The sequence below is a fragment of the Aythya ferina genome (genome assembly GCF_964211825.1).
Source record: "Aythya ferina genome assembly, chromosome: 5".
In the NCBI taxonomy this organism is placed as follows: Eukaryota; Metazoa; Chordata; class Aves; order Anseriformes; family Anatidae; genus Aythya; species Aythya ferina.
In genome coordinates, this window is record NC_140301.1 from 52,446,851 (window position 1) to 52,471,322 (window position 24,472).

Consider the following 24,472-nt stretch of genomic DNA (forward strand, 5'->3'; position numbering starts at 1 on the left):
TGCCTGAACAATAGGATGGAGAAGAGTGGCAGGACTCCACCTCCACTTCATACTGCCATGGTTTGACAGCAACACACTGAGAAGAAATCCCACTCTTGCTTGCTTGACTTTAGGTCTGTCATGGCCATGGACTTCTCTGCAGGTGAGCTCAAATACAGTAAATCAGGCAGTTACAGAGGGGTCATCCACTGGAGTTAATGAGAAACTAAATGTGGAGGTGCTGAGCTTGACACAGCTTCCATGGTGGTGGACTAATCCCACTTTTTGTGATACTTGACAATCCATTAGAAAGTGTTGGAAATGGATAGTCATGGTGGATAATAATCTACGCCAAGCTATTTTCAGTAAACACATACAATGAATCATTTGTTTAAAATTCATCTAAATGTTCTGTAACATTGACAGAAAACAGAATTTCAAGATTTTCCTCATTCAGCAGAGATTTCCTATTCTCCTTTCCCCTTTTCCCACTCCTCCAGGGACTGCTTATGCAGTGCAATTTCAGTCCTTCCCTCCAGACACTGTTTTGGATGAGCAGCTCCTGCCACCCTTTCACAGGTTCCCAGTGGATGCAATGACTTCTAACCCAGCCATCCTCTGTCTCCAAAGACCTGCCACCCATCAGTCCTTCATCTGAGCAACCTGCACACATGTTGACTTTTGCAGGTCAGTTTGGAGGTGTAATTGGTCTTTGGGAGTCTGACTGTTCAGCTCCATTGCGAGGGCTCACACAGCTGCTGGTAAGGATGCACATAGCTCTGATATAGCTCAGTAACATCTCTGCCCTGAGACAGCTTGACCGAGCAAAGAGGCTCATTTTCAGACCACTTCCAAGAGATACCTCCATCAGGAGCCACCTAGAAGAGACAGTCCATGTTCTCCCTTAGTGACTAACTGTACAAACTAAATGCTGAGTATGAACACACTTAAGAAGAGCCATTAACCCCCACGCTGCAAAGCCTGTGAAAAAGTGAAAGGTCCTCTGTGAAAAGTGAAGGTACCTAGAGAGACAAGTTTTGATTCAAGCTGCTATCAAGAAAACTGAATTTGGAGCTGAACTTCGCAAACTTCTCAACTGGTTCTGTACTGTTGTTTTTCTAAAATTATGACTAAATGTGAAAAGTGTGGAGTTTAGCAATCTCCGTTCCAAAAAAATGTACTGGAGAACATATCCCTATTTTTATCTACGTAAGTAAAAATACTCCACAAGACATTAAACTTGACTATAGAGCTTCTTGTCAGAACATGGCATGCAACACACAGACTTGGAAAGATTCATAATAATAATAATCATCATCATTAGCATCACCATCATTAAAAAAAAAAAAAAAAAAAAAAAGCTAACACTGGACTTATAGAAATAAGAAAATCCATCTGAAAAAAGAATTAAAGAAGATATAACAATACAGGAATGATAAATGAAGATAATCAAGGAGCTCTCAATCACTTACCAAACCGTTTGCTAAAATGAGATCATGAAAACTCAGAACTTTTTAATTTAACTGAATCCAAAGCCAGATGTCTAGAAATCAGAATGCAGGCTCCACCTGTGGACAGGGGAAGCTGTATTGATGGTAATGATTCAAATGGTGAGCAAGGAGCTCAGTGGGAGAGAAGAACTCTCTCTCTAAGAGACATAAGACAGAGACATAAGACATAATAAGACTATTGAAAAACTTTTGAGGAATCAGGCAAAATGATAATTAAGAACATTAGTGAGGCTATAAACAGCCTTGGTGTTACAATCACCAGTACATATTCCAATGGAGAAATCTTTGAAGAGTGCTGAAATATTAGAGGAACACCCCAAAATGACTCTCAAGCTGGAGGAAACAGCTTACAATAGGAGGCATTCTCTGCCTGATCAAAAGAAGAAGCCTGGGAGGTAAACTTGATTATTTCATAGAAGTATACTCACAGAGGCAAATTTCCAGGTACTGTAGGGAGCTTTTGCATCCAGCAAAACAAAGCACTACAAAATTAACCATTAGGACTTACATTAATAGGCAAATAATTTTTTATGAATGTGAGAGTGATCAAAAGTTGAGAAAAGTTGCCAAGAATAGCATTGGAATCACCATCTCTTCGTGTCTTTGCATCAACACTGGCTGCCTTTGTGTTAGCCACATGCACCAGGTAACCCGATGCAATTTAGTGGACTGTAATAAAAAGGAGGTAAGAGCCAGTGATCTAATTATCCCTTCCAGCCTAAGGATATAAATCCAGAGTTGGAGTGTTTTTTCCTTGTGCATTCTAGAAAGGATAAAAAAGCCTTGTGCTTCAGGGCTTTCATCAATCTCTTTAAAGGATCAAGAAAAGGATCTTCATGATGGCTGGTTTCCCAAATCTGCAGGTTCCTGAGCTACTTGTCCTATATTTCCATTAGGCATCAGTAGTGCAGATACCAACTCCCCGTGCTTCGTCTCTCTTTTTTTTTTTATGGTCTTTTTGGCTCTCTGGACTATGGTGTGGAGCCAAAATGGCCTTCCCAAGCATGTTTCTAGCTGATGGCAACTCACTGAGCTGTGTCTGAAAGACTTCTAATTCCTACAAAATTATCCAGGATCCACAGAGCTCAGCTTATTTCTATAGGTGTTCCTCTGCAATCCAGGGTTAGATAATGAACAGCTCGATTACAGCACTTGTGAGAGATGATTTACAATTTTTCATTAAAAATGTCACTGGAAGTCCGGTCTTCCCATGCTACACTATTTGAAGCCACTGCCAACAGCATACACGACTGATATTAATTAAAGTAGAAGATGACAGCACTTGGAAAATGAACACTTTTCTCTGCTCAGATAAATGACCTTTAACGAGTGCTTGTTCTTCAGTTGGACTAGGTCATTACTATAGATTACTGAGCATTTTCAATAAAACTGGAATCTCTGACTCATCTTCAGCTTTAAATTTGAGCACTGAAAAGTGATTGAGACTCTCCTCTGAGTGGTACACGGTGTTGTCTAACACTGTCACTGGCCTACCCCACCTCAACAGACAGCTAATAACACCTGAGTATCATTTTGCTCTGAGCAGCAGGAGAAAAGAGGTAGTGAGCTTCATTTTCTCTCTCCATTTGCTGTGCAGAATCAGACTTGGGAAGAGCGACAACCATCCCTGACACAGTCCCTTTTGTCATCAACACACCGTTTATGGGAAAAGGAAAATTACAGGTAATACAGACAGAATTAACTTTAAATAGTGGCCCTGCTGCACCTAATCCCTGGGTCGTACCTTTTCTTCACCATGGCTTTACTCCTGCACTGAAACTGCAGTTGCTTGGGATCTGAGCAACAACTCCTAGAGCCTTAATGTCATTGCTCATATTAGTTTCTTCTAGGGTACCCAACTCCTTACAACCCTGGAGTTTCAGAGTGCTCTGCTGGAACAAATCCATTCAGAGGCTCTCGTGTGTCAGTCGCATACTCGACCTCATGGAACTGGGAACAAAGCTGCAGCCACGGCACACGCCATGCAGAAGAAAGGGCAATCACCATTCCAGTACTTCTGGACAAGATGGGGTGAGGGAAACAAAACTCTCCCACGTAATGTCTTTATTTAGAGAGGAGGGTTTCCCACCACACTCCTCAGCTAGGGGGCTCAGACAATCCTGCAATGTGCTCCTTTCTGTGCAAGACATTAAGTGGAGGTTCTGGGCATACAGTGTGCTGAGAAATTATGCCACAGTTTAAGACAGTCAGAATACAGGGCCTGCTTAGGAAGCAATTTGAAATTATTGAGAGCAGCACTTCACATTTCCACAGCAGAAGCCTTTATAGGCTGGAAGTCTCAAACCTTGATCACTTCCAATTGAGCCACTTATAAAAAATGTGCACTGCTGGAATATTTTAAATGACTGTGTGCAATGTGTACTGACTGAACATTAGGGGCTTCAATTAAATAACAGTTCAGAACATAATGAACTGAAAAATTTCACACTCTCTAAAGTGAGATAAGCATGAAGTGAAGGAGAGAGAATTAAGAAATAGTGCACTGAACGTGGCACCAGCCACCGGCTTATGAGATGCAGCCAGAAACTCAACAGAGCTGCTTGTGAACTAGGGTTCTTTTTTTTTTTTTTTTTTCTTTTTTTTTTCCCAGTACATCAAAGGGCACAGGAAATGGTCAGGTCCTTTATTTAGAAAAAAGGGTGATGCTACTTGTGTTGAAATCAGGGATGCACCTACCCTGTGAGCTTGGCTTGGTCATGCCTGAAGTTAGGCTCTTCAGAAGAAGAGGCAGCTGTTCTCTGCTGTGGGCTGAACTGATCATCTGGAGCTTGAGTCTAAGACTCTGACCTGAGATTCAGTTCTTAGATTTACTAATAATCTTCTCTTATGACCCATCTGAACCAGACAGAAATGGTACAATGCCTAAAACTCCACTTAGGGGTCTGGAGAATGGTGCAGCAAAGACTGCTCATTCTGCAGCTGGTAGCAGCAAGAATTTAGCTGAGCTTCATGGTCTATGCAGTGCCACTCATTTGCTATTAGCAATGTTCATAGCACAGCAGATGCTTTCTGGAGTTTTAAAAAGACAGACCTTGCCCAGAGGAACTCACCTGTCTTCTTTCCTTTAAATGTATGCCTAAACTGGGCTTCAAACAGGAGTTTCATCCAAACTCCTAAAGGCATCTGACCTTACTTCTCAGGTGCCTTCCATTTCTGATTGGCCTCAAACACCACATGCTCCTCTCTCTCCATTTGTTTATCTTTGCTGCCTATTCTGGATATTCTCTCTGTGCATCCATGAAAGTAGAAAGAGGGACAGCAAAGGTAGAGATATTGCACTATAACATGGGATGCCTGCTCCAGAATATTCCATCATGCTTTGTAAAGGAAAAAACTGGCACTCAGAGTGCCCACATATTGAACTCCCGTAACCACTGACTTCAAACAATAGCTGTTCTCTCCCAGTCCCATGGCTGGTTTGTTAGCCTGGGAAGTAAATCCATTTACAGACTTCCCATGATCTCTAAAGCACACGTATTTGGTTTGAAATGGAACAAAATGAGATCTCATTCCCATAAGTACCGTATTTATCCCTTTACCAGAAAGGGCATGGATGTCTTTAGAGATCTTGAAAATGCAAAAGATGTTACACAAACCAAACCAACCAACCAAACAACAACAACAACAACAAAACACAACACAACAAAACTACACAACAAGCCTAAACAAACAGTAAAATTGACACACTTCAGATTCTTAGACTTATTAGGCTGAACATTTCTGTATTTGAAGTTAGGTTTTCCACTGACTCATTACTATTCAACCAACCCTCGTGTCACTTGCTCTATGTACTCATTCTCCTTATTAGTAACTGGCAAGGTCCTATAGCCAAATGTCAACTGACCAAAACAGTCAGACTTTCTAGGAGTCTGTGAAGGCTGAAGGTGATGGACAGCTGTAATAAACTCTTCTGGGGCTGGTATAACATTGAAGTGCTCTGTTTTGATTTGTAACTAGACCAAAAAGTTCAGAAAGGTGAAATGTATGTGGACCTTACTTCATGGTTATTTCAAGCGGAGGATGATTACTCAGTTTGCCAGAAAGTGTTCGTGGGTATATGAAAAATCAGATGGGAGTCATGAGCCTGCTTTTATTGCAGTTTACCTGATATAAACTCAACATATGAAAAAAATGAAGCAGACTACAAAAGTCATTTGTAAGTATATGCAGTAAGTTTAATGATTTAGGAGTTCTATAAAAATTGTAAGTGTGCTCTGATCTTCAAAAAAAAAAGGTTGTCAAATAAAATAAAATAGGAGGGAAACTTATGCACACTTCCTCAAGCTCCATATTGCCAAACTGATGAGTCTGTTATCAAAGACTCAGTCTGACTGGTCTCATGAGGAATGTAGGAAATCCAGCTCAGACCACTGAACTTCCATTCTGTCATGCATAGAAAAAGTATCAAAAGCAATGCAAAAACCTACATGTATCTCCTTAGACAACTGTGTAATTACCTGCCCATGGGATAAGTTTGTGCCTTCCCCCCTCAATTTGAATCTGCTTATAGTCTTTGGGATGAAGGCTAATTACCTTCTTAATTTTGTTTATTTATTTCCTTTAGCAGAAATCTGAAGCACTAAGATAAATATTTTTCAGTGTTTCGATTTTGCAGATTCTTTCTGAGTGGGTTTCTTGTTTCGTTTGCTATAGCATACAGTGTCAGGGATCAGCTATGTCAGTTCAAGGTTTTCTTCCTTTCAGGTTAATCAGACAGCCCCTTCCTTGTCCTTCTGTTTAGAGAAAAGCAAGTGGGAATGGAGCTGGATCAAAAGCTTTTCCATCCAGATTCAAATTTGTTCTTCAAATTGCAACAAAAGTATTTCTTGACCATTTGAATCAAAGAGAAAAAAATAATAAAAATTAAGATCAGAGAATCATAGAATGGCTTAAGTTGGAAGGGTCCTTAAAGGTCACCCAGTTCCAACCCCCTGCCATTGGCAGGGACACCTCTCACCAGACCAGGTTGCTCAAAGCCCCATCAAGCCTGGCCTTGAACATTTCCAGGAATGGGGCACCCACAGCTTCTCTGGGCAACCTCACCAGAATCACAGAATCACAGAATTTTCTAGGTTGGAAGAGACCTCAAGATCATCGAGTCCAACCTCTGACCTAACGCTAACAGTCCCCACTAAACCATTTCCCTAAGCTCTACATCTAAACGTCTTTTGAAGACTTCCAGGGATGGTGACTCCACCACTTCCCTGGGCAGCCTGTTCCAGTGCCTCACAACCCTTTCAGTGAAGAAGTTCTTCCTAACATCAACCTAAAACTCCCCTGGCTCAACTTAAGCCCATTCCACCTCGTCCTGTCACCAGGCACGTGGGAGAACAGACCAACCCCCACCTCGCTACAGCCTCCCTTGAGGTACCCATAGAGAGCGATAAGGTCGCCCCTGAGCCTCCTCTTCTCCAGGCTGAACAAGCCCAGCTCCCTCAGCCGCTCCTCGTAGGACTTGTTCTCCAGGCCCCTCACCAGCTTCGTTGCCCTTCTCTGTACCCGCTCAAGCACCTCCATGTCCTTCTTGTAGCGAGGGGCCCAAAACTGAACACAGTACTCGAGGTGTGGCCTCACCAGAGCTGAGTACAGGGGGACGATCACCTCCCTAGCCCTGCTGGTCACACTGTTCCTGATACAAGCCAGGATGTCGTTGGCCTTCTTGGCCACCTGAGCACACTGCTGGCTCATATTCAGCCGACTATCCACCATCACTCCCAGGTCCTTCTCTGCCTGGCAGCTCTCCAACCATTTCTCTCCCAGCCTGTAGCTCTGCTTGGGGTTATTGCACCCCAGGTGCAGGACCCGGCACTTGGCCTTGTTGAACTTCATGCAGTTGACCTCAGCCCATCGGTGCAGCCTATCCAGATCCTCCTGCAGAGCTTTCCTACCCTCAAGCAGATCGACACACGCACCTAACTTGGTGTCATCTGCGAACTTACTGAGGGTGCACTCGATGCCCTCGTCCAGATCATCGATGAAGATATTAAAGAGGACCGGCCCCAGCACTGAGCCCTGGGGGACGCCACTAGTGACTGGCCTCCAACTGGACTTGGCTCCATTCACCACGACTCTTTGGGCCCGGCTATCCAGTCAGTTTCTAACCACCTTCTGAGTAAACAATTTCTTTCTAATATCTAATCTAAATCTACCCTCTTTTAGTTTAAAGCCATAATTCCTTGTCCTGTCAGTGCACTCCCTGACCCAGTCCCTCCCCAGATTTCCTGTAGCCCCCTTTCAGTACGGGCAGGCCACTGTAAGGTCTCCCCAGAGCTTTCTCTTCTCCAGGATGAACAACCCCAACTCTCTCAGCCTGTCTTCGTAGAAGAGGTGCTCCAGCCCCTTGATCATCTTCATGGTCTTCCTCTGGAACCATTCTAATATGCCCATGAAAGATATGGATCACAGGGAATTTGGTTCAACATTTCACAAAAATGAGTTGAAATTTGTTAAGATCTTGTTAACTCTTAATGGGTTTGAAACCCAAATCAGAGGGGTTTTTTTGCAAGTTTGTTTTATTTACTTATTTTTTTTAATTTAAGTGAATAGCTTTTTCAAAGAATGAGGCTTGGTTTTCTTGTGGTCTCTTTGTTGGCAATGAACTGAAAGAGGGGCTGTCTCCACATGGGTTTTCTATGGGCTAGTCACACGTGAGCTTTTAAGGCAGGTCTGTTACTAAAGCAGGGCTCAACTTGGCTGGTGATTTTCATGAAGTTCCATCATAAAATGCAATGAAATTTTATTTCATTGCCCAAATTTTATTCACTGCCCAAATTTTATTTCATTAACAAGTCAGCCTTGAAACACCACAATAGTGGTGCTATGGAAGATCCAATGTTTTTAGAAGTTTTCTACGTGAGAAAGACGTGCTAAAACTCACTCTTTCCCACAGATAAGTGCAGTTTAGACCAATACCTTCCCAAGAGAACATTTTTGTGACTAAATCAACCAGCTGTGCCTTCCCCTGCAGCACCTTCCATTACTCCATAGGTAAGTATCACACCAAAATAGTGTTCAGGGGCTCACTCGCACAGAAACTCCATCTTGACTTTGTTGGCTATATTTGACTCTCTGTATCTGCTTGGAAACAGGATGACCAGACTGAATCCGTGTGTTTTCTTCAGTGTTTCACATGCTAATGCTTTATTTGTATTTGTTGTCACTGACCCCAGAGAAGTCTTGATCAGAACAGTTAAATTACACCAACGAATGCCAGCCTGCCTTTAGGGGAGGTTAAGCACTGCTGTTACAGCCTTACTTTCTCCCCCTGATCCATGACAAAGGAGAAAATCAATACTTAATGATCTCCTATTCCTAAAGATGTATGGCTTATTGTAGCAAACATTTGTTGTAAACAAGTAGCAGGCTTTTTTTTTTTTCCTTTTTTCTAGAAACACTCTTGTAGTTTGTTCACAAAACTATTTCACGTGATCCTGAAAACCTTTAACAAAGGCATCTCTCGTGACCAGAACCACAGATTCAGGCTCTGGCACCCTATTGTAGCCCCTTATTCAAGTCAGAAAACATAATAACGCTCCTTCATCTCAGAAAAGTACTGCAAAAATTCAGCTTTGCAAGAGCTGCAAGGCATTTGGAAACCATTGGGAGAAAACGTGCCATGAAAGTGAATGTCTTCACTGCGTGATGCAAATATATGTTAAGCAATAAAACTCTGGTTCCTAAATAGGCTTGTCTTCTTTTGATATTCAAGGAAATGAAAAAAGACATACATACTTCTCATTTAATCCTGCCAAGATACAAAACCAAACTATTTTTATATAGTCGCCCAATATGGACAATGAAAATAGCTGTCTTAATAAAGAGAAAGAAGACGAAAACACTAGCAAATTTCTTGTGATGCAAAATGATGAGGCCCTCCTCAGGACTGCACATCATTTTGGAGCTGAAGTTCTACCTGTTGGATCTCATTTCTTTGAGGAAAAGCGCTGCTGTTTCTTGAAACTCAGCTTAAGATGACTGAAATGTTCTGTCAGAGAATATTACTACTCCCAAAAGTAAAATCTGAAGAAAAGATTAATATACTTTGCTGAGAGTAAGCTTGATAACTATCACTGTGCCGTGTATTTGCTTCTTGTGGAAGATGATATTTGATCATTTGAAATGATTACTTAGCTTTAGCTGAAAATCCTTTGAATCAAGTGGCTATAAATCACCTGTCCCACAAGTATTGCTACTAACCAGTGAGCATTTAGACAGCATTAGCACAGGCTAATAACTCCTCTCAATGGGAGACGGGCACTGAGTACCTCAAACGCATGCACATGTGCACACGCGTGTGGCCAGACCTCTGGGGACAAAGTAAGAGATTTTAAAGCAACAGCTCTCACATGAAAAACAAGGCATGTTAGTGTCAAACTGTGTTACAGAATTTTAAGCTCAAACGCCAAACTATTTTTTTTCCTTGGGGAGGGGGGGAAGAGATTTCTTTCAATCTGAAGTGATGATATTCAAGTGATGATATTAGAAAAGGAATGTTGTGTAATTACATTGGTACACATGTTAGTAGTGCCAGCTACTTCATCCCTCTGCACTTTGTTTTGTACAAAACAAGACTGAGAATTTATGACAACGATATCTCCATTCCTATGGTTTGGGTAACAATACGTGTACTACTTCATGAAAAATATTATGCAGGAAACATTATTTTCAATACACAGATTCTTGTTCTTTGAAAGATTTGCAGATCACACCTGTGTTAAAATGTTTAACATCAACTTACAAAACCTCTGTGGTAGTACTTCAGAAGCATTAGTTGATAACAAAACAGGTGAAAATGTGCATGAAAAATAGATTTTCAAAAATCACTCATGACTGACATAATACTGAAGGTGCACTGATTTTATTAACATAGAAAATGACTACCTTGATTTTTCTATGGATGATGCAATTTAAAATTAATATGCTTTTTGATGGGTACTTTCCAGTGGTTTCAGAAATTATAAAATATGTCAGTACTAATTTTTAAGTGATAGGTTGCTTAAAAGTGCCCTTTAAGAAATGATGCCACCACACAGAAGCAAGGGTTTATATTTATCTAATCTTGTGGCTCACTGAAATCCAGGTATTAATAAAATGCAGTATAACTACGCTTTGGTCATTGGAAACCACCACAGCTTTTCTCTTTTCACCTCGCTGGTTTATGCCTTTCAGATGTGGCTAGATGCTGCTTTAAAGCTGTAGGAAACATCTTATGTATACATGAAAAAAATTACAGGGACAAATTATGGATTTGCATAATTGGAAGCTAAAGCAGAGTAAGTTAACAGGGATGTCAGTGGAAATCATTTTAAACAACTTGCTGTGATCTATACTTTCCTATTTCATTTTCCTGTAGCCTGTTTTATGCTATTCCTTCTACTTCAAATACAAAGCAGCTTGGGCCCTTTTGTTACTAACCGCTCGATACTATCTTGACAGCAGAACTACATCTTCGTTCTCATTTAATAACTATTTATCATTCTGTATCTGCCCATTTTCAAGAAGAAATAAAGTTAAGTGTTCCAGAAATTGGAAAAAATTGAAACTTGACCTTTATTAAGTGGGTTAATTGTCACAATCTCAGCATGTATGAAATTAATGACCAAAAAGTGGAACTTCAGAGTTTCAAAAGACTAGGTTAATGTCCAAAAAAGTCTAAACTCTGACCTTCTTGACATATGCCAAAAGAAACAGCCACCCTAATAAATTACTACCTGTGTGCAATTATAATAAACCATTCCTAGCATCCAATCACTTGAATTAATTGCTGCAAGGCAGTGGGGCTCTCTCACAGATATTCAAGTTAATCTAAAAATTCCTTCGCAGTTCACATGAGGCTGTTTGTGCATGCTTGCTTCAGCATGGAAAGTCAGTTTTAAAGCACATTATTCATACCTTTGGACCACAAATCTGTATATAACACCACTTATTAGTGCTAAAATTAGGCCTTGGCTGCTAACAGCACTGAATGTGGTGAACCAACGAGGAATAAAGCAAAGGGAATAAATATGCCTCATGCAGGACACCTACATAGTTCCCAAATTTGTCTTACATAGGAGAAACACAGTCACTTTTTGTCAATATGACAATAAACTGCAGAATGTTTAAGTCAAATAGCACTCACAAAGGGAAAAAAATATATATATAAAACATTTTATTAAAAATTACTCTGTTTGCTTGGAGCCAAGTAAAACAACAGCACAACACAAAACCCGCTGACTTGTACATGGGTGGATGGGTGAGGGGGGACAGAATTATTTCTCCTATGAAGTCCAAATGTACCTACAGAATGGATAGGTGGTCTCAGCCCAGCCCCAAGTGGCAAAAAAAGCACAGAGGGTATGTGGACAGTAACATCCACAAGTGCAACAAGGTACTGTACTCCTCTCAGTCATGGCAGAGGAGCAGCAGATGGATGGGGCAGGGAACCCTGCCCTGCTTGCTCTGTTTGGAGGACAAACAAATTTGAAGGACAAAAATGTTTGACTCATGGTCAGGGCTGTCAACCTGGCCCATTTTTCAAGAACAATATATGCTTAATACTAAATATGCATTTAAGTTCAGTTATCCACTTCTGCCAGTGTCCCACTCTGTGCATAAGTAATGGCAATTCAGTTGGGAAATCAACATTACTCACTCTTGCAAGTTTTTATTCCCTATCCTCATGCAGATTTTAAACACCTTTCTGAAGAAGGAAAGCAAAGTCTCAAAGGGCTACAGAGCCGTTCCACTCATTCAAACTGCTCAAAGGCACAAGTTGGGGTGGTCAGCATTACTTATTTTAATCTGAACTGGATTCAGCTGCAAAATAATTGTGTTTGGCAAAAAGTGGGAAGTTAACGTATCTTGTGTGGGACAAACGCAAAAATCTTTAAATATTAGAAATTTTAAAAAAAAAGACATGGGGAGATCTCATAGCACAAGGAATACAAGGTTCATGTGGAACAGTGAGGACTGAAGTTCAAAAGCCTCTTCTGTACTCGATCATCTTTGTATAATAAAGCAGCACTATATGTAGAAATATTACCTGGACAAAGGTTTCCAGGTCCAGACACGTTAATATTTTGGGTGAGCATCTCAAATACACTGTGATCTATTGCAATATCGCTGTCTGTGGCTTTGCCCCATGCTTCCACGCCTTTGCTCTCCCCCGGGTGCTGAGCAGCTCTGGTGGAGCACGTTGTGCAGTGACCGCAGCCCTGCAGCAGGGCAGGCAGGCACTTGCAGCTGTTCTTTACTGCCAGCTTGAATTACAACAGTTGAATTCATATGTTTTCACCTGTTCCCAGGGAAAGGGAAATCTTTGTCAAATTGTGAAACGGAGGGCTTGCCTAAAAACCCACAGTATTTGTAGGATTAATAGGAGATGCTGTCTTCTTGAACATTTACCAAAATAATTCCAAAACTTATCATTCTTCCGGACAGCAACCACCGCTTCTGCTACAAACTAGCTAGCATTGGGTTGTCCAGCCTTTGTTTTCCTAATTAAGAAAGGACAACTCCTCATTCTCCTCCCTTATCTAGCTTAACTTGATAATGAGAAATAGCCCTGGCTGCAGCTGGGAAGGCTTTCTGGCACAAGAGATGAGGGCAGAAGTCAAACCCCCTCTGGTTTCCATCTGTTCTGGTGCTGAGTGCGTGGTACTCTCCGGACAGTGCAGACACCAACTGCCAACCTGATTGTTTCATAAGCTGTCAGGTCCAGTTCATGCTGCTACCTAATGCATCTAAAAACTAAATTAATCTGTAAGTGAAGCTTGATTTCTATGTACAGTGAAATTGAAGATCACTGATAATGACCAAAACCAGTGTAAAAGGGCAAAAATGGTTAGAAGTACATGAGTACCATACGCAACCCAATGTACGCCACTACACAAAACAGCTTATTGGAGCATATTTCAAAGCCTGATACAGATAATCCAAAAGTGTGGATAGTAGAGTGCATCATGTTCAGCAAAAGGCTATGGAGTAAAAAGGAAAACAGGTGTTTTTGTTTCTGCTTGTTATCATAGGAGAGACAATATGGCATTTGGCAAAATACCAGTTTTGTGTTTTTCACTAAATGAATCATCATAAATAGATCTTACTTTTGTTACTAAAGCTCCAGTTTATGTCATTTACTCTACCTTTATAGCAGCCATTCATTCAGATTTGAGATACCTTGAATTCTTCAGTGACTCAAAGCAGAGTCAAAACCCAAAAGAATCCAGGACCATTTATGTGTTGTTTTTTTTTCCCTCTTCCTCTCTTTCATAAGTACAATTGAGATTTTTATTTTATTTGAAATGAAGAAACCTCCACATGATTTCCAAGCTCGCTGCATGTGTTAGTAAGTAGACATAGACACCAGAGAAATGCTAAGGAAGCTTTTATGTGAGTCACCAACTTACGTGCTGTATTTGGTGCAGCAAGCAAGATGCTTGGGGAAGAATGTTAGAAACTATTAAGACGGTGACTACGCGAGAGTCATGTGACCATATCTGACTTCAACATGGACTACAAGTCTTCTAGAAAAAAGGATCAGATGTTGCTGCATCAGATGTGTTTGGTAGAGCAATGTTTTGCCTAAACACTCCTGTTTGGCACAGAGTACGAGGAACAGCAAAGACTCACTTTCAGTCCACAAAGCAGAAAAGAGCAGTGGATTTGGGGAGCATCCTTGGCATGTCAGACAAACGCTTTAAATTACAATGTCTCAATCTCTTCACATCTTTCTATGACAAAAGGGTGACAGTGCTGGCAGCAGCAGATACTAGTTTCTAAATACGCAAACTAGAGAAAAAGTGTGTGTAACCTAAACCTTCCGTCATACCTTTGAAATACACAGGTGTCATGATTTTGATTGCCATTCCTCTCTAAAAGAGAATCAGCTTCAAGTATGTAGTTGAGCTGCACAGATTTTCTATGCATACATCATTTTAACACTGTCCAAAGGAAGGAACGCTTCTTTTAGCCCAGGTACTTAAACAAAACTAATTTTAACCAAGATCCTAAATCAACCTACCTCCACAGCCAAGAGGCTTTCAGCTCGTGTACTCATGACAGCACTTGGTCTGTGGTTACATTTATATACTTCACAAGCAGTTACTCAGTGGAGGCTGTTGCTCTATTTCATGCATTTTGTGACTTCAGCAGCAGGGCTCTAAGGATACAGTCCTACAGGGTACAGCCTGAGAAGCTGTAGGTTGTTAGGGAAACAGTTCATCAGTAGGTAGGCTCATGTAAAATTCAAAAGGCTTTTTTTTTTTTCCTGTTTTGTTTTTGGAGAACAGTCCGAGAAATCCAAGTGATGTGATGTCTTTCTTGCATGAGCACTTCATATAGATAGCTAAACAGAAGCAAGATTTGGCATTTAGCCTGGGATTAGTGTGAACAGCCTCTTAACCAAACATTATGAAGAAAGTTAACTTTAAAATGCTTTGAAAGGTCTGTTTTCATGACAGATGGTAATAAGGGCTCATCAGTGCCAATTTTTTTCATTTCCACCTCAGTTTTCAAAAAGCTTAAGTTTTAGGTTAGTGCTTCTGAGAAATCATTACATGCATAGAGGAAAAATGCAAATTACAAAATTAGATTACTCACTATTTTTATTGTGTGCAACATTTTGCTAAATAACACTAACATACGAAGAGTAAGAATTCGACTCTGTGCTTAATAGACCAGTTTCTCTCTTTCTGCTTAGTAGAATCTTTTTTTTTTTTTTTGGTCAGATATTTCTCCTTTAACCTTCATCTGTGCACCTGCACAGATATTTCTCTCCCCACACCCAGAAACATACAGCAGTCAGCAGCAGGTAGAGATTGTTTGTATAATACACTCACTAGGGAAGACATCGTAGAACTATATTTTATTCAAGAAAACCCACACATTCTGTCCTGTGGTGACCACAGGCTTTGCTAAGCCATAGATATCAGCAAATAAAGGAACAAAATACAGTGTATCAGATTCAATCAAAGCATGTAAATTCTGGATTACAGTTATTTTCAGGGAAGGCTAAATTCAGGATTTCATCATAGTATCTACTACAATGTTGTGCAATGTAGCTGGCAGAAATAGAATATTGGTCCTAATAAAAACTGAAAAGTAACGACTTCTGTATGACATTTAAACTGTCAAGACAACAATTCATAACATTCTACCAAAGGCAGCATATAGTTACAAAAATACTGGTCCAGCATCTTGTTAGTGGTGAAGCAATATCCAAGGTGCAATGGCAACATGCCATTCTGTGAAATATTTTTTAAAAAACTATTTTTTCTATTTTCCCCAGACTGATCCTAGCTGAACACCAAAACTGCTATGACAACCTGAAAGTCACTACTTATGTGCATTGCACCAAAAACATATGCAAAAACACATATTCCAAGTTGCAGTATAAAAGAAGCAAAATCTAATAAAATTATGAATATGCCAGAAGACGTTCTACTGCAACTGATCTTGGATGAACAGGTTGCAACATTTGCTGAACTTTCAACAGTTGTCCAAGCTTGTCCATTCTTTCCATTATCTTGAGTTTAAGGACACAAAAGGTAAAAGACCATGTCCTTAATATTGAGAAAGAAATAAATCACTTTATATACCTCTCCATTCACTCACAAAATAAAAATACTCCACCCTCCACTCCTCCCAGTACCCAGGTAATTTCGAAGTCAAGCCTTGGAATTATCCTGGTTCTGATATTGCACTGTGGTAGGATTGTACTGTTTTCGTCTAGAAGTTAAAACATAGTATGAGGGTGACCAAAATTGCTGGAGACAGTAGACCTGATTAACTTGTGGAGGTATCGAGTAATGTGCATCAGAGACACAATCTAAATGGCAAAGCACACTGCAGACTTGGCTTTGGTTTGGACTTGGGCCAAAAATACATTAGCCTACCTGCCATTTCCTTCAAGAAAACAGTGTCAATTAGTATCTTAAGCAAAAGATTGAGTAAGATTGGGTAACCACGTCACATTCAATGTTATGTCCAACACAGAAATGAAGGAATAGCAGACAGGAATATTAATCATATTTTCCTTTTAATAATGGTTTAGTGAAAAGTGGAGCTCTGAAAATCCCTAGCTAACTGTGAAAACCTGAAGAAGCTGGGAAGCAACCTCACTTTGAACAGTACAGTTTAAAGCTGTGGCTTGGCCTATCTGCTTTCAAACTCTCCAGTAGCACTTGCCAACCTTGTAAATAAAAGGTACCGCCTGGAAATAAAAAAAGTCAGCCTTTAAAAGTTGATGAATGTTGTATTGAAGCAGCCTAGCTCTGACTGAAGAAGAAAGATGAGATATTCTTATACAGTAAACAAAAGAGACAAAGAAAACTGAAATCTTCAGAGATCACAAAGTGTATACAATTTGGATTCTTGTCAACATTTATAACTACCAATCATAAGGTTGCCACCTTACCTTTTTCTGGACTGGCATACCTGATTTTAAACAGGCTTTCCTCCAGTCTCCCAAGTTTCTGATCCTCTTATCCAGTTTTCTGCTGTACTGCTCTCCCACCTTCATGCTCAATACCGAGTCAGTCCTGCCTTCTGCTTTTCTTGGCAGGAGGCAGAGCAAGCTTTTAATTTCGGTAGTCAGAGTGACAGAACAACAAAAGCACAGCAGATAGAAGAGCTTAATTCTTCCCCAGGAAGAAAATACATTTGGTTCAATAAAGGGCTGCAAAATCTTCCAAAGGCACCTCTTTCCCCAGTTTTTGCCTGAAAGCAAGATGGCAATCTTAATTGAAAAGGGATGCTAAATCTTTTAAATAACTTAAAAATTCATTTTTATATAAAGCAGCAAAAACATTTTTCTCTGCAGAAAGAGAAATGTTAACAAAGAAACACACCAACATAAATGCACTGTTCATAAACTTCAGCTAATTTAATTTCACAAGAAAGTCATATTTTAGGACTATTCTTTAACCTCATCAGTACTTTCTGAAGAAGATTCTTTGGCATCTTCAGTCTCTCTGTGGCTTTCCTCTTTATTTAGATTTTCACTTTCTGATTTGGTCCCATTAAATAGAGAGTTTTCACCATTTACAAACCCATTCTCTGTGACTTCCGCATCCATAGCTTCATCAATCTTTAAGTCCCCTTGATCTTCCACATCATCTAGGTTTCTCAAGACAATGGGGAGTCTAGAGTCTGCCACAGTGTTCTCCAACAAGGCAATGTTGCTCTCTTCATATTTAGGAAGCGGAGCTCCATCTGCCATTTGTTTGGTATAGTACTCTCGGCTAGCAGCTGCACTCTTTACTGCTTTCTCCAAGATCTCTTTTTCACCTAAGCGCAGTTTGATAGCCATTATCGCATGTGAAGTAAGGTCATGGGTCTCCAAGAAGGACTTATCATCCTGGTAGAAAAGAAAAGGCAAGTTTTTATTACTAACAACCAACAAAACAACAAATCCCTTAGTTTTCCTCTCTATGCTTTAACAGTAAGTGACAGTAGCTTCTTCAAGCTGATCCAAACAGACATATACAAATGAGGGGGCCTGCATGGAGTCCCAGTGAACTTTATCACAAATCCATACAGAAGCCAAACGTTTCTCCACATAGGTCAGCCTGCATAACAAGTCAGGAGACTTCACAAACATACAAAACATAGGTTCACTTAAAATATGCTTATAGTAGTAGCATGCTTCTTTGCAGTTTGGAGAATACTACTAACAGACAAGTTGAAACTGATTCCACATTTTACTTGCAGAGAAAAAGCAAGTAGCCTTTATTTGGAGAATCAAAGAAAAATTACATTAACAAAATTTTCTTTTTTGCAATCTTATTTGATTTTCCTTAGATAATGCAAATATGTTTCTACACTTTAAAAAGTGCAAAATGAATTATGTACTACTGTTCAGATGAAAGTTTGTAAAGAGGAGATGGGGACAAAGTATCTTTTCTTACAATCATAATAAAACATTTCAGACATTTAAATTATATATAATAATAATTTTACCTCCACAGTTGTTTTATAGGTTTTCAAAAGAAGGGATGCTCTGGCTTCTAGGAATGTCCAAAGTTTAACTTCATTGTCCCAGCTAATGGGAAACTCAGAGTTTCCCAGAGTGAAGATTTTATCAATGGCATGCTCACCTATCAAATGTTCCTTCAGCTCTTCTGCAATAAGCATAAAACCAATCTGTTAAAAACAATCTTATCATTCACTTTGACGGTTGACAAATTGCAGAAAGATTTATTTTCAATAGTATAGCTTTGAGCAGCTAAGGAAAACAAATTTCCTCAAACAAGAACTATCAAATATGCTGATAAATTCTAGGACTCTCCTCACACAGGCAATTAGAAGTCTTGAGGTAAGCAGAAAAAGGACCCTCTCCTCCACTCTGAAATAAGATCTGTGTTTTAGCTTCTTATACAGAATGTCACTCTGTGACACTGAGATGGGATGTTTTGTATAATAACCAATAAATAAAACAAACAGGAGTAACAAATAAGAGTTCAGTGAACATTTTGTTAATAAAAGTAACAGTGCAGAGAAAGTACACAAACAGTAATGAAGTTATTTTTTCCTAACATTTTGGTAATCTGTTTCAGTAGCAGAAGCTACCTATAGCTGGTCAAAAGGCATCCATCAAAAAACATCATATGGAGTAGAAAATGCTTAATCAGCTCCGTGAATTACACAAATTTTATTAATTTTTTTAATTATCCAATTTCACTCCTGCAAAACAGCTATCGCAAACCTCAAGTAAAATGCATCACAAACAGCAGAATTTTGAATGAAGCCTGCCGTATAGATTGCTATGTATTTAAATTTCCACTTGCTTACAGGAGGACTAACAAGTCAGTAAATTTCTGCTAACGGTATAACTGCACGGAGTTTCCCAATAATCTTATTACTTTTATTATACAGCATTTAAAACATATGAATAAGCACAATCATATCTGAGAAATGCAGTTAAGATGTCCACCAGCTATATTTTCTCCTCCATGAGGAAATTCACCTTCATCACCACCTTAACCCTTTCATCAAGATCTTAAAGTTTCTTTACTTGAATTTCTTAGTATGATCTAAAAGATGGACACCAGGATGCAGTGAAATCACGACACTCAAGAAGGTAAGTCTGTTTGTCTTTTAAATAAAAGATAGTGAAGAGACCACACACAGAAAACTTAACTCCTTCAATATTCCTGCTGGTGTTAAAATCCATATCATCTGCACAGCATCCCTACCTGCAAGAGAATTCCCTCACTGCCATGAAATTATTCCCATAAATGTCACTAATGTAAGAAAAACATTATAAAGACTACTTGTAAATACATAAATTGAATTCAGATTATAAATTTCCAAAATATTTTAAATACTCAGCTTTGAAATCTCTTCTGTATTTCTCGTACAATACAGAATATTCCAATTCCATATCTGAATTATCCTGGTAGTAAAGGCTAATCTGCTATGATCTTAAGTGTGTAATAACACCCTAGATCTCATATGACCTTCTTTCACGAATCATTTCTAAAACAAAAGTCACTCGTTCACAACAGCCTAGGAGATTAAATAAGAATTGGATCACCTGTTCAGGAGTTCTAAAAAGGACTATGTTACTAAAATACTCCTTTATATCACATGGCCAAAGATTGGGTTTCTCACTAGCTTATAGACCTGTTTGCAATCTAAATTCCAACATATTTCCCATCTGAATTTCTAGCTTAATGTTTTATATTAATGTTTACTACTTTCCTGCATAATAAAAAAAACAAAAAAAACAAAGCCACGAAACATGAATTGGATTATCTTTATCAAATATCTTACCTTCACTCATACAAAACACCCTAAGGAAAGCCAGAAGCTGGGCAGAGATTGGAGGCTCAGTGGAGTGCAAGGCAAAAACACTAGAACTAACAGAAGAAACAAGCAAACAAGAAGAGTAAATGCAAGTTCTATTGTCATACCTTTGAACTTATTTCAAAAGACCTTAAAGAATACAACAAATGAAGTGTTACAAAAGCAACTAGTTTAAACTGAATAAACGTTTTTCTAACCTGTATCTGGAAAGAACAATTATCTCTACAATTTTACACTTACAATGATTTTTATACGGCTTTCATAATAAATTCATGAAAATGCAATGTTTCACGTCTGCTGCTCCTAACAGTACCCTCTGGACTGAAAAGACTAAAGGAAAATGCTGTGGTTCACATACTGAGCATCGTAGTATGTCTGCAAGGGATAGGAAAGAAAGAAAAACCACAGATTGCTTCAAATTAATCCTTGCTCTGTTTTTGTTCAAATAGTTATTAATGCAAAGACTTTTTCCCCTTATATATGGTCCAAATTTGATGATAATATAGCTCAGAACTTCTGTAAATATTATTACAATAACTTTAATTCATTATACAAACAGGATAAATATTAGACCTAAGAAAACTAACACAGAACAGCTTTATATATGCTCTACTGGACACTATATACATTATAAATGTTTTTTAAAAAACATTGCATTGTGTTTTACTTACGTTGGGATACCAGCACGAGCTAAGACCTCTGCCTTCATAGCATACAGCCTGTCACTTTTACTCACGCCAAGCTTTATTTTCACTCTGTCATGTGAATTATTATCAAAGAAAAAACCACTGTGGATCACAAATTCAGCGTTTGACCGAGTGCCATAAAAAATGTAAATCTAGAAGGATGAAAAGAGAAGTGAAGGAACAGGAAAAAAAAAGCTTAAGATCAGCTCACAAATCTGACATAATTTGAAAGTTATTTCCTGAAAGAGTTACTTTTCAGAGTACAAGGTATACTTGATTATATAAAGAAATGTGCTTTGTTTTCTGGTATTGGTTCAAATGCTGTACAGAGTGGCAATAAACTTTAGAGGCAGATGCAAACATAGCCATGTAACAGAGAGAAAGGAGAGAAAAGGTTCTCATGCCATACATAAAACAGAAATGCTTTTTTTTTTTTTTCTCCATCACAGTCTCATAAAATACCTGTATTTGGAAGTAAGCTTTCAATGATGTTACACCTCTAAAGGCCAAAAGCATTTTTAGACAAGGAAGACCCATTAAAAGAACTGGTGTTTCTGGGGACATTTTTTCCTCCCCATATGCTCACACAACAGAGTAATGAATGGAACAACTTTGATTTGGTTTTAATGTTACCAATAGATATGGATATTTCAAACTATACCATACAGAGACCTGATCTGTGTTCAGCCAATATTTATTTTTGTGCTTTAATTCATATACAAAGATAAGTTTCCAAATGTAACCTATAAAAAGTGTTTAACCAAAAGCGAATAAAAAGCAGGTAGCTCTGAATAGCAGAAGCAGAATCTCATTTCTTACAGGTGCTTTTGTATCTGATTAACTTTGGTGCTTAAAAAGGGCAAAATTCAATTAAGTTTTCCTTTTGTTACCTGTGGTGAAGATATCCCCAACTGGGATACATTTCCTACGCCTAGTAACCAGTTTTCTTGAAACACCTATAGATAGTTAATAATCTTTGATTGCAACCACAATGATAATTTTTTTTTTAAATAAATTTTACAGCTATTGGTGTAGACAAAGTGCACATACACAGCCTTACAGGCTCACATAGTTTTTCACTCAGAGCTAGGCTGTTCCATTATGCACATGGAACAAGTGGTCTGAGTAGTAAGTTTTCTTCTGCATCGAGGGGATGTTTTTGCCCATGGTTTGATAACGGAAATGTCAAACAGAAAGGAAAGTTCAACATTTAAAGAACTCCCTACTTAACACTTTAGGATTCAGCAATTGGATACCTGAAATTGGATACCTGAAAAGTTTCCACTCCTGGCTAGCTGACAGAGGAAAAGGATGATGTTCTCTTCAGGGTTCAACAACACTAGTGATGCCATTTGCTTTCTTAGTTTTCAATTTTAGATTAGAAGTCTTTGCCCTAAGCACTAAATGCTTAAACGTTGTATTTAATTATAGTAAACATTATACAGTAACGCTCAGATAATGAATGAGTGACCTGCCTACGTATGTTAAGGTAGGGGCTAAGTCAGGTTAGCAAGGCCCTTCCACAAAATGCATAGGAAAACCAGGGGAGATGAAATGCCAGTGCAAATCTCCATTAGATTACAGGAAATGTTGCATGATCAGAAGAAACACTAGCTCAATTAGTTCAGGAGTCCAGTTTAAAACTACTGTGTTCTATCTCACATTAAACTGTCGTATGTATATCAGGCAGTATTCTCTTACAAAGGAAAGCAAATTAGGCCATATGAGAATGAATTAGGCTCATTAGGCTGAATTCAAGGCCAGCATTTGATAGATTCTGTGGACTTCTGTCTTCTTTTTAGCAGTAAAAGCAGAGATAGTTCACTTTTCCTACTGAAATTGTAAGTAATATCTTCATAGTATATTAAAAGACTAAACCATTATATAATTAGCACACTTTAACAATGTTAATAACAGTTAAAGTTGGCACAGAAATTTTAAAAAAAAAGATAAATAGCAAAGTAAAATCACTAAACCAAAAATGAAAATAGAGGAAGCCTCTATAATTGAAATGAATAGTGCAGCCAGAACAGCTATACAACACATCTATTGCCAGCTGTGGAAAATTATAAATAGGATCACTACTAAAAAAAACGTGGACCCCTTTTAACTCAACATACTGGTATCGGAAAAAAAAACAGAAAATATTTGACTACCATAACAAATTCTAAGAGCCACACAAAAAATAGACAATCACTGTGAACCACAGCATAGCAATGAGGATAAATATACCTCTGGAAAGCAATACTTAAAAAAAAAAATTCAGATAGATCTTTCTTCAAAAAGATGGTAGCAATACATAAGAAAAATGAAAACCAGAAGATTATGAAGCATAAGACTGGCAAAATAATACATTAAAGGTAGTACCTCAGAGACTCCACAGGAAAACATTTTAGGATGTTTCAGAGAAAAAGAGTCTTTTTTTCGACCATGTTGACTGCCATTGCAGAAGCAGTAGGAAAAACAGAGTGCAGCAACACTGACAGTTTATGCTGGCTGCTGACACAGCACAGAAAAACTATCAGAGATTTCCTACAGTCCTGGAAGCACTACCTTCAGTACATCTCTTGACAGATTTAGCTTTAACATTCAGTACTTGTTTCTTAGCAGTTCTAAACAGAATACTGGAATCCGGATTGTTCCAAGTATCTTGTGAGACCCTCTCTTGGTCCTTTTTCTTTCTTTTTTTTTTTTTTTTTTTTTTTTGCATAGATGCAAGGGAGGGACTATATTTTTTTTTTCCCTTTCTCATTTTCACTAAGCATGGTAATGGCAACATAAGTAAAATGACTGACAAGTATACTGCATCTAACCTCTTCTTAAATAAAGGCTAACAAGAAATGTAAAACAACTAAATTTTCAGACAGACTCTACAATCTGTTAATGCAGAGAAAGTGATGTCTAAAAGTATATTTATCTTTGGTCCTTTGGATATGAGCCTTTTATTAATCTTAGCTAGAACACCAAACTCAATGTCTGTGTATATGCATTTAGCAGTGAATAAATATTTCAAGTAGTTCTCTAAAATATAAGGATTCAATAACCTCTTAAAATCAGAGTCTGCTCGGTGACAGAAAATATTTTATTTTGAAAACCATGCACTTATTTAGTTTGGCAGTATTTTCACATGGAATTAGCCAATCATAATAAGATTCAAATGTAGCAGGACTTAATCCACACCAGTCTTCTATTACAGTTTTGCAGGAAGTTACCAAGTGTCCTTTTTTGTGCAATTCCTAGTAGCAGATTAGCAAAACTGTTACAGCGAATCAAAGTTTTTTGAGATTAGCTATCTACCATGTAAGTATTGGTACACGCTACCTTTATCAAAGTATCCCTCACTTTCCAACACATTTCAGCACAGAACTTCATTAAGGAACTATTATGCAGATAACTGTTCACACTACCTGTTCTCCAGCCTTGAAATCTTGAAGCGCGACACATTCACATCGGTCATCTTCTAAATTGTAGCCTGTAGTGATCTATCCA

At 38.7% G+C, this 24,472-nt stretch overlaps 1 protein-coding gene across 2 annotated transcripts in view; it reads right to left on the bottom strand.

Moving 5' to 3' along the window:
- Nucleotides 1-15,339: 15,339 nt before the first annotated feature.
- Nucleotides 15,340-24,472, bottom strand: part of SETD3 (SET domain containing 3, actin N3(tau)-histidine methyltransferase) — a 57,629-nt gene continuing 48,496 nt past the window's right edge. For both annotated transcript variants that reach the window (XM_084521483.1, XM_084521484.1), the window contains 5 exons: nucleotides 24,391-24,465; nucleotides 20,969-21,135; nucleotides 20,265-20,350; nucleotides 18,450-18,610; nucleotides 15,340-17,847 (listed from right to left, as the gene is read on the bottom strand). In XM_084521483.1, coding sequence (XP_084377609.1) covers nucleotides 17,404-17,847; nucleotides 18,450-18,610; nucleotides 20,265-20,350; nucleotides 20,969-21,135; nucleotides 24,391-24,465 — 933 coding nt within the window. In that variant the 3' untranslated portion in view covers nucleotides 15,340-17,403. The remainder of the gene's footprint in view (nucleotides 17,848-18,449; nucleotides 18,611-20,264; nucleotides 20,351-20,968; nucleotides 21,136-24,390; nucleotides 24,466-24,472) is intronic.